This window comes from Ptychodera flava, chromosome 4, assembly GCF_041260155.1.
Source record: "Ptychodera flava strain L36383 chromosome 4, AS_Pfla_20210202, whole genome shotgun sequence".
In the NCBI taxonomy this organism is placed as follows: domain Eukaryota; kingdom Metazoa; phylum Hemichordata; class Enteropneusta; family Ptychoderidae; genus Ptychodera; species Ptychodera flava.
In genome coordinates, this window is record NC_091931.1 from 16,407,476 (window position 1) to 16,422,756 (window position 15,281).

Below are 15,281 nucleotides of genomic sequence, written 5' to 3' on the forward strand. Positions count from 1 at the left end.
TTGAACTCTATATTTTCAAATGTTCTCTTTTTAAATAATAGTAATGTTCGTAACTATAAACGTTAAAGGATTGTGAAGTCCAATAAAGCTACGTTTTTTGAAAATAATTACATAGAAAGGCTAGAAAGTGAGTGAGTGAATGAACAACTGAATTATTAGCAAAGATTCTGTATTTAAAAAACTGAAAACATCAGAATGTGGGGTTTTAGAGATTGGGAAGCAATGAAAATCCACTCTCAGGTTTAATTTGAAACCAACATGGCGAAGAAGAATAGAAGAAAATTTACCCAAGCCTGTCGGTGACAAGGTATTAGATTTCGGCTACATCATGCAAAATTTTCCAAAAAAATGAAAAAGAAAGACGGCCATCTCATGCGGTTTTTCCTAAACACTGCAGAGGAAAGACTCGTTCTGTCCTTTTTGCCGTAGTATTCATGAAAATACCATTGCAGACCAATCTCGCGAGAAACAACGGGATACTGGACATAGAAAGAGACTTAGAGATAAAGTCATCGCTAAAACGAACAACAGAAAAGAAAGGCGTTTTAGTCATGGTGTCCAGTATGAGTATTCCGCATGTCACCATTGTTCTACTTTGCGCTGCGGCCCTTAGAGGTAAGTAATACGCACTTCATGTCAATTTTGGCTACAGTTGATGTAGGGATTAAAGATCTTAAACTTGGTTTTGTCTGCCCTAGTAATATCATCACATCAGAAGTATCAGCATGACTATCATGACTACGGACATACCATTTTGTTCTTCTTTTTTGTTCAGTAATCTTATTTTGGCTGGCCATGTCCATGTTGTTTATATGAGACTAGCAAGCTTAAGGTTGACATTACGTCATTAATATGTAAATTGCAGGCTGTTCAAACTGTAAAGTTTGGTGACTCCATTGTTTCGTGCTTTCAAAACAGTGTAATCAATCATAATATTTTGTTATTGGTACCTTGCTCTGTTTTACCCTCATAGGTCATGACACGACGTTGATATAGGAGAACGTCGACACGACTTGTTGAACACGCCATCGATAACAAAGATGAATATTTCATACTAGTTGAAAATAAGATAAAATAGAGTACCGACAGTTAATCATGACACCGTCGCCTGACTTTATTCTTGAGACCTGCAAAAAACATTTTGATTTTTTTTATATCTGTCGAAGGTGTCAATGCGTTTGAAATATACAATCCAGTATACACTGGTATGGACGATGGCCTGTTTCATCCAGGAGGTGGACCTGCAAGCCGGGGAAGTATCCTACCCACATTGCTGATAAGGGCAATGGACGGTGACCTCGAAGGTCGTCTACCGAACTCCCTAACCTCGGCGCTGTCATCAAGAAGGGTCCCCGTTCCTCTGCTGCGCGCCGTAATATCACGACATATGCCCGAGGTTAAACATTTCTTCTTCATTTTACTCTCGAAAAACAACTTTAACAATTCTATGGTTATGGATGCTTGATTTTGGCATGAAGACTTATACAAACGACGTTTTTTGCGCAATTATTTACACGATCGATTGTAAGTACAAAACTGATTGTAAGTCAATTTCAGTTTATACAGTAAGTTTGTCACTTGTTATTTTTTAATAAAAACGAAAGGCAAGCAAAGGCTGCGTGAACTCACCTCAATATAGTCAAACCACAAGGGCTTCCATCTATACGCAAACCAGAACGACTTCTCATAAAGACCGGCATAGTACTATTACTTTCAAATTACTTTTATTAAAAGCCTGTCATAATCAATACAAAATTTCTAGTGAATGGCGTTTGTACCAGTATTATTTTTAACTTTCACAGATACAAACACAAGAATCAGGCTTTTTTCGCAGCATAATGGCTTCTCGGCACACCCAAGAGACAATGCTGCGTGATTTGGTGTTATTTAAAATGACCCTGAGTGAAATGGGGAAGGCATTCCTAAGGGGAGCAGTAGAACAGAAAGAAGGTCGGAAGTACACTTTTGGCACTCACCTCCAGGTTGGCAAGCCGTATGAGTACATGTATGTATTGCTTAGTTAATTTCAGGGACAAATCGCATTCCTAGCCTAGATGGTGGAAATCGAATTAATAATTAAGTTTACCCCTATGAACTTGGTATATATATATATATATATATATATATATATATATATATATATATATATATATATATATATATATATATATATATAATCCCATGGTATTTTTCTCTGTTTGACGTCATCGTATACGAGTGTTTTTCGCGAAGCCGTACAACTTCGAGCCGAAGGCGAGAAGTTGTGCGGCTCCGCGAAAAACACGAGTATACGATGACGTCAAACAGAGAAAAATACCATGGGATTATATATTTATCACATGAACAGTCTTCTTACTTTTCGTTAAAAAATGGGCGACATTATTATTTTATTAGCTTGCTAAACTGACCAAGCGGTCGCTAGTTTTCTGCAATGGAACTCCTTTGTTTGGTATATGTGATAAGTCCGTCGCCAACGAGATATGTAAATAAACTATGAGCTCTTTCATTCATAAATCCCATTGATTTGGAAGTTTGATACTTTTGCGTCGTTACTACCAATCACAATATCGAGATCAGTCACGTGGGCATGATACTTTCAGGACAAATATGTCAATCATTGTCTCGCGCTGTGGGTCCTGTACGTGCCCATAGCAAATGAAGATCAAAAATAAATATTACGGGGACAAATAAACGTAGCGGTAGTTCTCTTTCTTGAGGATTTGGTGGCCCTGAAAAGGGCCATTTATGGTATGGATTGCTAGTCCTGAAAAGGACTGTTTTTGCAGCCAACTGAGATTTTAGCTGGGCTGACTTTGACTGCTGTCGTCGCTACTGTCAAAAATAACAGCACTCTTCGAGACTTCGGCGTTTTCGTGCTGGAGACCTCGATGCACCGATGTTGATTGCAACGTTTATTTTACAGTTGTTCAGGGTCGCGCCTCCAAAAACCCCACCGGTAGCTGTTTTAAGACGGTTTTCACTAGCAGACACAACGTTGTTGATATTTGTGGCGACGACCGGGGCTGGAGTTGATGTAGAAGCGACGCCTTCTGCGCGGACGTTCTCTGTGACCGATAACACACTGTCACTGTTGCTCTGATGCATGTACTCGGCTTGGTGGTGGTGCTCCAGCCGAAGCAGAAGGCATTACGCGAGAACCCCGCGACCGCGATAAAATCTCGGACATACGATGTTGATCGTCCATAGAATTGACAGCGTAATGATTTATGCTCTGGACGTTTCTATGACCTGAAAGTTGCATCAGCTTCGTTGGTGGAATGCCGCTGTCGTGTAAACGCCGGATGGTAGAACGCCGAATGCTATGATTTGTTTTTTTACCGGCTATGCCCGCCTTGTTACACATTGTGCTGAGGATGGTGTCCAGTTTATTTGCACCCATCGGCTGACGCTTGTACCAGAGATTGGTTTCCGGCTTGTAATTTACAGCGAGATAAAAATCTGCGTCGCTACCGAGGTGTGATGGAGGCCGACCGAGTGCATACTGTTTGTATGCAAATACGGGACATCGAGTGGGGTCATCGGGAACCGCGAAGGCTTTCGGTGGATACGCCCGCGGTTGTTCGTTAACTTTGCCGGACGATCTTGTTTTGTTTTCCCGTTCATTGAACTCTAAATACTCGATGTTGTCGACGGTCTTCTTTAAGGCAACGTCACCCCATAACATCTGCCGACTTTCTTGACATCCCCGGAAGCCGAAGTGCTTTTGGTTGTTCAACCAAACGAGAAACAACAACGCTTCCGGGCTGTGCGTGCCGATGACGCCTTTATCGTCTTCACGTTCGGAGAGCTCTTCAGCAGCGTTTTGCTTATTTCCCTTACCTTGAGATTTTAACTGAGAACGTTTCGCCTTGAGTGTTTCCTGCGGATGTCGAAATTGCAGATCGCGACAGATGGAATATGCGTATCTGTTCTCACTGAGGTAGCGGTCGATTCCCCTCTGATATGATGTCAAGGTGTCAGGTTCGTATTCCGCGCCGTCTTTTTGCCGAACACCTGCAAAAAAACTGCCGAGATAGCCGTCAAGTTCGACCGGAGGAATTTCGTGTACGGGTCTCGTCTCAGTTTGTCGCATTGCTGTCATCCATTTTTGAAACTGGTTGACAGCACAACTCGTAGCTCTTACGGTGTTTTTCTTACGTTGTTCCTCGACGAGATGTTGTTTGTCGATTTCCGAAAAATCGACGTATCGCGAACTTTGGGTCGCGGTCGGAAGCTGAGCTGTGGTCACAGTCGGAGCCGGTTGTATTCGCTCCTCCTCAGTAAAAAACCCATCGGTTTACGTCACGCCGAGTTCTTCAGCTAAGCGAAAGATTTTGCGAATGTCTTCATCCAGTTCGACTTGCGTTTGATGAGCCATAGTGAGCAGGCCACTGAAGGACGTCTGGACACTACCGCTGGTATGAGATCTATCGCAACTGCTGCAGCTGCAGACGACAAAAAGTGTCGCTGGCTTCCCGCGTTCATTTTTACCCGGGAAAATGGAATAAAAGTTGAATTTTAGTGGAACACTTTACTTTCAAATTCTGAACAAGCAGATTAAACGACGCCATATTTTCATGTTATTCAATAAAATACAAGCAGTGTATATGAAAATGTGCAGGGCTTTTCAAGGGTAAGCGAACGCAGTCAAAACTGTTGTGGGGGGGGGGGATGCCGTATCTCGAGACTGAAAATAGTACCGGCTGGATGACGTACAACAGGGGTAATACGGATTTCTTATCTGTGCTGGTGTACGTCACACAGGTGGAGATACGGGCCAGTTCATGTGATAAATAAATAAATAAATATATTATATATATATATATATATATATATATATATATATAATATATAGGCCTATATATTATTGTAAAAGAATTAGGAGAGTATTTCACCGTACTGTTAGCAACGAATCACTCTTTGCGTTACAAATCACCTTATAAAATGAAAGAAAAAGGAGGCAGGAGACAAAAGGATAAAATGCTGAAAACTTCCGAAATTATTGGTGCTTACCTCTTGAAGGTGATGTAAAAACGTTTTATGATAAAAGAAGGAATATTTATGCCTCGACCAAAAGCATCTTACGGGAAGGGAGCTTAAATTTTTCTCACTAAAAATGGTGTCCCCTTTCTCTCTAGAGATGAACATGGAAGACTGACGGGCTTTCTATTTGACTTTATTGATGAAGGTAAGCCTATAAAAGCGTACTTTCGGTAGCATGCATCTTGGGTACAGATATTTAGGTTCCAAAAATTTTGGTCTGCCATCTGTTAGGGCTAAATTAAAAGGTCATTGACTAAGTGAAGTTTCACCAGCGTATTTGTCTGAAAATTAAACATTTTTACCCGCAGAGTTAACTTATGGATGATGACCAATTTTGATTTCAGGTTTCGGTATATTGACTAAGTTGTTTATTCTGTACCAAATTTTGCACTGTGATGCTTAATTTTCATTCTTGATTTCAAAAGCAAATGTGCTAGCCATCATGGCATCATCTCGAATCTCCCCTAGGTAGTGATAACGCTATGAAACACAAATTTCCAAATTTTTAGCATTAGTTTCCTTGTTTGCAGTATGCAAGGTTGCTAAGAGAAACTGTGTCTTGCAGCATTCGCCATTTTATGATTGCAACTTCGTCCAAGGAGAACATTTAGCGGCAGGAAAGGGTAAGTGATCTTTTTCACGAACTTTTTAAATTCTTCGTAGCAATCAGAAGAGAAAATTTTCCTTTGCTTTTAGATCAATCATGTATTGTGCTGTCGCAAAACCACTTTTACAATATTAACAAAACTGCAGAATCTAGTGCCGTAAAACTTTCAATTTCGTATTTCCAAAACCTCGAAAAGTGTGCTCAAAACAATTTGTTAATATAAGTTTGAAGAGGTATTGCTATCAGTATATAGTATCAAATAAATATTTAAAAAGTTTTTAAGCTTTTTAATTTACTTAATTTTCGTTCCAACCTATCTATCAAGAACTTACTGAATTCAAACCTTGATAAAACAGTTAAAATCCTTTTATTAGTAAAGTTATGTTTCAATATTTTTAAAAACTGAACTCGATATCCATACTTTTGCTATTTGAAATGGTGCATTATGAAGACAGTTTGAGAAATATATTCCAGAAATGTCTACTTTTTACGTCGTTTCACTTCATATTTTCAGAAGTTTTATAATAGGCAACATATCTTTCACTCAATTTAAAGTCGCAAAAATATACACACAAAACGTGCAATAATGTTTTATTATAAAATTGCGTGCCAGTTGAAAATGTGTAAATTTCCATTGTTGATTACTGAAGTGTCGATGCAAGTGAAACATCTTCCACCTTTTATAATTTTTGTACTTTGTTTCGCTCAAAGCTCCAATTTACAAAATGACCATGAAATTTGCATATTTTATCTTTGGCAAGTCGCCATGGGTAGGATTTCTTGGCATTCCCTTCTTTCCCGCTACCTTATCTAGCGTTTTTATATCTTCGGATGTAGGAGGGCTATGGTGACGTAAAATGAAATGTGACAATCAATGAAGCAAGAGCACAACTGTTGATGTCCATGTAGCCTATGTAATAACCATTTGCTTTCTGCCGTATCATTCGTTGTCTGAAGGTTTGTTGTCGGGAAAGTATGACATGTGCCTATCTTGGTTTAACACATCTGAACGTCGTTTGTCGGTGTCATTTACACAACCTTTCTGGTCATTCCAAAATTCGGGATCTTTTCTGGTGAAGAAGGGGAATCCGGACAATTTCAATCCAAATGATATAGAAGGAGAGAAAATAGGTAACTTTTAATTTCCTTCTTGTCCAAACTTTGTCAAAATTATTAATAGTTATTCGGAAGACTGTGTGTTCGTGATCTAACAAGTTTCGGTTTATGACTGTAAAATCTTCATTATGAACAAGAGGTTACAGTTTTGCCTATTAGTAACGTTGACTATTGGATATACTGAAACACGGAGAATGAGATGCCGGTTGGCTTCATTATATATTTGATGTAACGTGGAGACATTTTGAGCACTGGTCAAAATACCGGACTCACTTTGGAGGATGGAGAGTTTCAAACCCTGTACGTCAAATATAACGGACTGACTGTCTGAGTTGATAAGGAGGGTAATTCCGAAACTCTTGCACATTGTTCAGCCCTTTAACAAGGCAATTTACTCCCAACTTGATTCAATGGTATTGGATTTTGGTACCTCTTCTTGTTTTTGGGCGTTCGTATATTGGATGAAGGATTGAAAACCAATTTATTAACCTATTTTCTTCATTTCACTCAAACACATCTGAACGTCGTATTTTGGTCTTTCGTAGGATTCATTCATCATCTTTCAAGTAACCCAACATGTTTGCGGACGGCCAAAAGCATCGTTGGTGCACACAGCTTTTCAGACGAAAATGCCGTCGTTCTTGAAGTACTCAACGTGATACCGAAGGATTTTGAGACAAATAAGGTATAAAGTAGATTTGTTGTATACCTATAAAACGTACCTTCCCTTAAGTAATTCCAACAGAGAACGAAGAAACTTGATCTTCAATAACAGTATCCATTTAGAAGAAATGCAATGTTTGAAAACTCCACATCCTGCGAGCCTTTGCTACGCTGTAGACTGCCACAACGTTATGTTGAAACTTAACAGAACAAGATGAAAAAGAATGCCTCAGCATTTCACCAGATGTAACGTGAGCAACTGTCTGCTAATTGATCATTTGGCTTTCTCGGACATTATATACAAGACTGCAATTTAGCCCTGAACAGTGAAATTTCGTTAATGGTCAACTGACATGAAATAGCAAAAATCTCTGTCAATAAGTCGTTGGCTTGTCATGATCATAATCGCCATCAAAAGTCATCATACTTGATGCAGCCCTTCATGACAAGCACAAAATTCAAAAGTAAATTATATATGAAAATGATCAGTTATTTGACTCATCGCTATAAATGCATTTCAGGTCACTCACAAGTTTAATATATATAATTATATATGCACACACACACACACACACACACACACACATACACATATACATATATATATATATATATATATATATATATATATATATATATATATATATATATATATATATATATATATTATATACAAATGTCCTCGTGGGAAATTACGGTGCTCGATATTTAAAGAAGAGCGTTATAAATAATAACGAAACTTACTTCAAGTACAAAGTATGATATCCGTTACTTAAGTCTCATGCACCCTGTAATCTTCAGACAGAACTAAAAGGATTCTTAGCTCTACATACCACGTTTCAGAATATTTTTTGGTGTAATCGTTCAAATATAGTGTCACTTTAGTATCAATAAGCATTTAATTTCGTGATAAGCTGATGCCATATAGCTTTACATCTTTAACTTTAAGTTAGCACCTCGCTGTGGCATATTTCAAAAATGTTTTTTTCACCATTCCAGGTAGAGGCAGTATTCATGTACCCATCGACCAATCTCTACAACCCCGATGAGTTTGACATAATAGGAGAAGCTGTCCCCTGCTCCGAGAAAGCTGAATTGGGCGGATTTACGCGAAAGGGTTATGAACTTAAGTGGTTTGATGAAGCGTTCGAGGAAATGAAAAAAAGCGGGAAATACTACAAGCTGTGCAAGGAGACAGAGCGAAGTAAGAATTTGATAAATATAAGTATATATGATAATTTACTTTTGCATACATACAAAAAAGACATCACTAAAATAAATACGCCTTTTTTTTACTGAGTTTGCAAGCTCACGTTATTAGAACTTCAAGGGGCGACGCCTTTCCAACAACATTCCTAAGATTCTTTGTAAAGAAGTTAACCACTCTTTCTGTAAAAGTTACAAGTCCTGGATCTCTGAAAATAATTCAGATACAGAGAGATGTTTGAGGATAGCCTGACGAATGTAATCTAAGGTGTGACGAGTGGTCAGCGAGTTTTACTGTTTACCAACCCACGTCTGCATCATTGTCGCTTACTATCAGTCTTGAAATTTTCTTGGCCGTCAATTTTGACACAATGTCAACATTCACATTACTGATTTCATTTTATTGCAGAACATGGAAGCCGAGCATCTTGTTTGTAGTTTTCTACAGACCAAACGTGACAACTACGCAAAAAGTTCAACAATATTGGACTGACTTTCAACGCCCCCATATGTATGTACTCGGTTGTAAACGAAACACGGTTATCAAAACAGTAATCACAAATTTGAATGCTATTTCCTTTGAAAAAAATCTATAAAATCTACAAATATTACTCTTTAATAAGAGTTGAAGGACCACATGACGTTGTTACTGGTATATCAAAGACGAAACAAAACGCAACCTGAAAATCAAGACATCCACCATTACACCATAATTCTACAATCATTATTTTACAAAACCAGAAATCCTTGTGTGTGTTCACAGAGACTACTTAAACATTTTAGTACTTTGTATGGACGAATAAACAAAGATTCTTTTTCATTCCGTGTCCGACTTATTTTCTTTCTTGAACCCTACATCTGTAAGTGTTCTGGAAATAATAGTCATGTTCTTAACCATGGACGTTAAAAAATTGTGAAGGACAATAAAGGTACGCATTGGAGACTAATTACATAAGGAGACGAAAATTGTCATTGTAGTTCATGTGTTTATGGGAGAGCCTGTCTGTCATTCTGTGTGCTTTCTGTCTATATTCCTCTCTACGTGCCATCTTACATACATTGTGAATAAATGAATGAATGAGTCAGTAAATGAACAAATGAATGACTAGAGAAGAGTCTGTCTTTAAAAAAGTGAAAACATCACAAATGGAGAGTTTAAAGATTTGAAAGCGATGAAAATCCACATTCTACTTTAACTGAAACCAGGGTGACGGAGAATAAAAAAGAAAAATTACCCAAGCCTGTTCGCGACAAGTTAGAAGATTTTGGCGACATCATGCAAAATTTTCCAAAAGAATGAAAGAGTAAGACGGTCGTCTAATGTGGTTTTTCCTGTGCACTACAGAGGAACGACGCATTTTCTTCGATTAGGTCATAGTCCTCAAGAAAATACCGTTACCAACCAATCTCGCGAGAAACAAAGGGATACTGACCATATAGAACAAGAATTAGAGATAAAGTCACCGCTGAAACGAACCACAGATCAACAAGGCGATTTTGTCATGAAGGTGTCCGGCATGAGTACTCCGCTTGTCACCATTGTTCTACTTTGCGTTGCAACGCACAGGGGTTAGTAATACGCATTTCAATTCTCGCTACAGTAGATGATGGGATAAAGTTCTGAAACTTGATTTTGTCTGCGCTAGTAATATCACCACATCCGAAGTATCAGCATGACTATCGTGACCACTGACTCACCATTTCGGTCTTATTTTTTCAGTTATCTTGTTGCGCCTTGCCGTGTCGAAGTTGTAAGAATGATATTAACAAAGTTAACATTACGACATTAATTTGTTAATCGCAGGTTGTTCAAAACAGTAAAGCTTGGCGACTCATTGGTTCGTGCTTTCAAGAGAGTGTAATCAACCACAATATTCTGTACTGGGCACCTTGCCTCAATGGTTTACCCTCATGGGTCATGACACAATGTTGATATAGGAGAACGTCGATAGTACTTGTTGAATACGCCATCGATAACAAAGATGAATATTTTACACTAGCTGAAAATAAGATAAAAATAGAATACCGCGTGTAAATCATGACATCATCGCCCGACTGCATTCTTGAGCCCTGCAAAAACATTTTGATATTTTTTTATATTTGTCAAAGGTGTCAATGCGTTTGGAATATACAATCCAGTATACACTGGTATGGACGATGGTCTGTTTCATCCAGGAGGTGGACCTGCAAGCCGGGGAACTATCCAGCCCACATTGCTGATAAGGGCAATGGCCGGTGACTTCGAAGGTCATCTACCGAACTCGCTAACCTCGGCGCTGTCATCAAGAAGGGTCCCCGTTCCTCTTCTGCGCGCCATGATATCACGCCACGTGACTGAGGTAAAACATTTCTCCATTTTACTCACGAAAAACAACTGTAACAAGCCTATTGGTACGGAGGATGATTGGTATTTTCGATGACGTGAAGACTTATACAAACGTTATTGAGCAATTAATTACAGGTTTCTACACAATTGACTGTAAATCAAAACCGTTAACCGTTAATAATATTGATTAATAATGTTACCGTTTATTTAGTTAGTTCTTCACAATTTTTGTCATAGAAAACGAAGACAAGCAAAGGCACTTCTCAACATAGGCAAACCATGACTGATTTCATTTATATACAAACTTCAACGACTTCTCGTAAAAGCCGGCATAGTACTGTTACTTTCAAATTGCTGTCATTTAAAACCTCCCGTAATTATCGACAGTAATTAACAGCTACCATCTTAATACAAAAATGACTGCATCAAGTGATATACAAAAAACTGAACTCGACCAAACAAATCATCTGTACAAAACCATCAAGGGCACAAATACAGACCAAGTATTGTAGAGCAATTTCTAGTGAATAGCGTTCGTAACGGTTTTTAACTTTCATAGATACAGAGACAAGAAGCAGGCTTGTTTCGCAGCATAATAGCTTCTCGGCACACCCCAGATACGATGCTGCGCGATTTGGTGCTATTTAAAATGGCCTTTAGCGAAATGGGAAAGGCATTCTTAGAGGGAGCAGTTGAACAGAAAGAAGATCGGACGTACACGTTTGGCACACACCTTTTGATTGACAAGCCTTATGAGTATATGTATGTACATTATCGATTATCTTTAGATTGTTCAGTTAGTTTAAGGGACAAATTTAAATCATTGAAATCGCATTAACAATGAAGTTTCCCCTCATGAACTCTGACTATATCGTTTCGTAAAATAATTGGGAGAGTATTTTACCTTATTGTTAGCAAGTCACCATACAAAATCACATGATAAGAGGCAGGAGACAAAAGGACAAAATGCCAAACAGACTCGAAATCATTGCTGATTTATCCTGTTGAAATGAGGTGGAAACGTTTAAAATATAAAAGATATTAAAAGATAAAATTGATTTGACTCAACATGACGTAGTAAAATATGTTGCCTTTATTTGTAGAGATGAATATGGAAGACCTAAAGGCTTTCTGTTTGACTTCATTGATGAAGGTAAGCTTATAATAGCACTCTTTACGGGACAGATATTAGGGTTCGGAGTTAACTTAGGGATGGTGGCCATTTTGAATTTAAAAGTTTCGGTGAATATTGATTAAGTTGTTTGTGTTGTACCATATTTTTCACTATGACCCTTGATTTTTATTCTTGATTTAAAAAGCAAATGGTTTAAAGTTTCCTTTCGGAAAGTTTGAATAAAAGTGTACGTCTTTTAATTTCGAGGCGTCTACTTTCATGACAGAATTTTTGAAATCGTGATATTTAATCGCGCTCACATCTAGTAACGCAAGACTTTCATGATAGTTACTTGTCTGATGTGATAGCCATGGTGGCATCCTCTTGCAAATGAATCTCGCTTTAGGTAGTTATAACGTCATTTGACAAAAACTATTCACCATTGGTTTACTTGTTTACAGTATGCAAAGTTGCTAAGAAACACTGCATCTTGCAGCCTTCACCATTATATGATTGCGACTTCGTCCAAGGAGAACGGTTAACAGCAGGAAAGGGTAAGTGATCTTTTCACGAACTTTCTGATTTCTCCGTACCAATCTGAAGAGAATATTTTTCTATGGTTTAGGTTTTTTTGTTATGCTCAATCTTGTACGCTTACTAATCCACTTAAACAAGAGTAACAAAACTGCAGCACTTAATGTCGTCAACGCTTTATTTTATGTTCATAGAACCCCAAAAAGTGTGCTCAAAAAATTGGTCGATGTAGATTTGAAGAGATATCAGTATAAAGGTATCAAGTAAATATTTACTAAGTAGTATGTTCTGCAATTTCGTTAATTGTAGTTCAGTACTTGATCAAACCGTTGAAATCCCCTAATTGGTGAAGTCATGTTTGAATGCTTCGTAAAACTACACCCAACATTTAAACTTTGGACGGTGCATTTCATATTTTTCAGAGGTTTGAAGAATAGGAAATGTATCTCTTCAGTCATTGTATAAAGTCGCAAAAATCAACAAAAATGTGCAAGAGTCTTTAATTTAAAAATTACGTGCCAGTTGAATATGTGTAGTTTTTCATTGATGATCACTGAAATGTCGATGCGATTGAAACATCCTTTCCCTTTTTCAGTTTTTGTACCTTTTTCGCTTGAAGTTCACATTTACAAAAAAAGGCCACGAAATTTGCATATTTATTATTGGCAAGCGTTAGATTTCATTGCAATCTCTAGCTGCGTGTGCACAACCTTATCTCTGGCATTTTATGTCTTCGGTTGTAGGAAGGCTGTGGTGACGTCCAATGACACGAGACAAAAACAAAGTTAACGCAATTGTAAATGCACAACTGTTGATATCCATGTAGCCGATGTAATAACCATTTGCTTTCTGTCTTATCATTCGTTGTCTGAAGGTTTGTTGTCGGGAAAGTATGACATGTGCCTATCTTGGTTAAACACACCTGAACGCCGTTTGTCAGTGTCATTTACTCAACCTTTCTGGTCATTCCAAAATTCGGGATCTTTTCTGGTGAAGAAGGGGAATCCGGAAAACTTCAATCCTAATGATATAGAAGGAGAGAAAATAGGTAAATTTTAAATTCCTTCTTTTCAAAAATTTACAGATATTGTTAATAGTTATTCGAAAGACTGTATGTTCGTGATCTAACAAATTTCGATTTTATGACAGTAAAGTCTTCATTATGAACGAGAAGTTTCTCCTATACGTAACGTTGACTGTTGGATATAATGAAACACGGAAAATGAAACGCGGGCGGTTTTTCATTTTATATTCTATGTAACGTGGGGGCACAGTGGGGCAGCGGTTATGGTTCCGGACTCACTTTAGGAGGATGGTAAGTTCGAAACCCGGTAAGTCCAATGTAACGGACACACTGGCAGAGGATGGTGAGTTCGAGACTCCAGCAGTGTTGTGCCCCTGAGCAATGTTGTGCCCCTGAGCAATGTACTTTGCTTCTAACTTGCTTCAATGGGCAATGGGATTTGGGTGCTGCTTCCTATAATTGGGCGTTCGCCTGTTGGATGATGGATTGAAAAAACATAATGACCTATTTATTTCATTTTCACTCAAACGTGACTCGTACTTCGCTCTTTCTTAGGATTCATCCATCATCTTTCAAGTAACCCAACATGTTAGCGGACGGCCAAAAGCATCGTTGGTGCACACAGCTTTTCAGACGAAAATGCCGTCGTTCTTGAAGTACTCAACGTGATACCGAATGATTTTGAGACAAATAAGGTATAAAATAGATTTGTTGTACACTAAGCGCACCTTCCCCTGAGCAATTCTAACAGAGAATGAAGTAACTTGATCTCCACATAGAACGCCCATTAAAAAAGTGCAAACTTTCAAAAGCCCCAATCTTACGAGCGTTTGCTACACTATTGACTTTCAAAACCTTATATTTAAACTTAACAGCATAAGGTGGAAACTGAATGCTACTGCATTTCACCCGATGTAGCGAAAACAGCGGTCTGTAAATTGGACCTTTCGCTCTGTCGGACATATATACAAGACTGCAATTTAGCCATTAACAGTGAAAGCTCGTAAAAGAACAGGATTAATCATATTTGATGCAGTCGTTCGTGAGATAAGCGCAATATTCACAACTATGTTGAATGTGCAAATAATCAACATCAAACTACAATGTATATTTTTCAGGTTACTCATCAGTTGCTCATATGAGCAATATATGTACCAAGTTTCAGAAAAGTTGGTGGGGTTATCATTTGTATAAAGGTTTAGGCTGTTATATCAATAAACATTTAATTTTGCAATATAGCTTCATGCCTTTAACTACTGTCATGTCTTCATAGCGTGTTCTATAAAATTTGGTGAAGACCTGCTAGATATGGCTTTCTACTGTAAAAGTCATTTAAATATGCAAATAAGCAATGCCATGAAACTACTAAAATGACCATAAAAACTGTCATAAGCTTGTATGATCGATATCTGTGGCAAGGTTTATCGGATCTCATGCGACTGTTCTGAGAATTTCTGATTGCGAAACAGGTATCTATGTAAAAAAGCGTTAATTATGCAAGTCACGCCCACTCAAAATTAATCACTTCAGAATCTGACTACCAGATTTGATTCCGATCCGGGGCACTCTTCGTGAGATATCGCGTAACAGAAAGAGACTGACAGACAGACAGACAGACAGACAGCCAGACAGCCAGACAACTGATTGT

At 38.1% G+C, this 15,281-nt stretch overlaps 3 protein-coding genes across 4 annotated transcripts in view; all 3 read left to right on the top strand.

Moving 5' to 3' along the window:
• LOC139130436 (uncharacterized) overlaps positions 1–107 on the top strand; it is a 5,703-nt gene extending 5,596 nt beyond the window's left edge. For both annotated transcript variants that reach the window (XM_070696227.1, XM_070696228.1), the window contains exon 8: positions 1–107. This exon is cut by the window's left edge and continues 77 nt beyond it. The gene's annotated coding sequence lies outside the window, so the exon portion shown is untranslated.
• A 452-nt stretch (positions 108–559) lies between these two features.
• Positions 560–9,399, top strand: LOC139130437 (uncharacterized). The gene is made up of 9 exons (XM_070696230.1): positions 560–615; positions 1,167–1,396; positions 1,803–2,005; positions 5,139–5,188; positions 5,574–5,666; positions 6,608–6,781; positions 7,312–7,451; positions 8,429–8,633; positions 9,045–9,399. The coding sequence occupies exons 1-9, from the start codon at positions 564–566 to the stop codon at positions 9,071–9,073; spliced, it is 1,176 nt and encodes a 391-aa protein (XP_070552331.1). The 5' UTR covers positions 560–563; the 3' UTR covers positions 9,074–9,399.
• Positions 9,400–11,406: 2,007 nt separating this feature from the next.
• Positions 11,407–14,404, top strand: LOC139130438 (uncharacterized). The gene is made up of 5 exons (XM_070696231.1): positions 11,407–11,723; positions 12,065–12,114; positions 12,537–12,629; positions 13,484–13,657; positions 14,189–14,404. The coding sequence occupies exons 1-5, from the start codon at positions 11,584–11,586 to the stop codon at positions 14,224–14,226; spliced, it is 495 nt and encodes a 164-aa protein (XP_070552332.1). The 5' UTR covers positions 11,407–11,583; the 3' UTR covers positions 14,227–14,404.
• Positions 14,405–15,281: the final 877 nt, after the last annotated feature.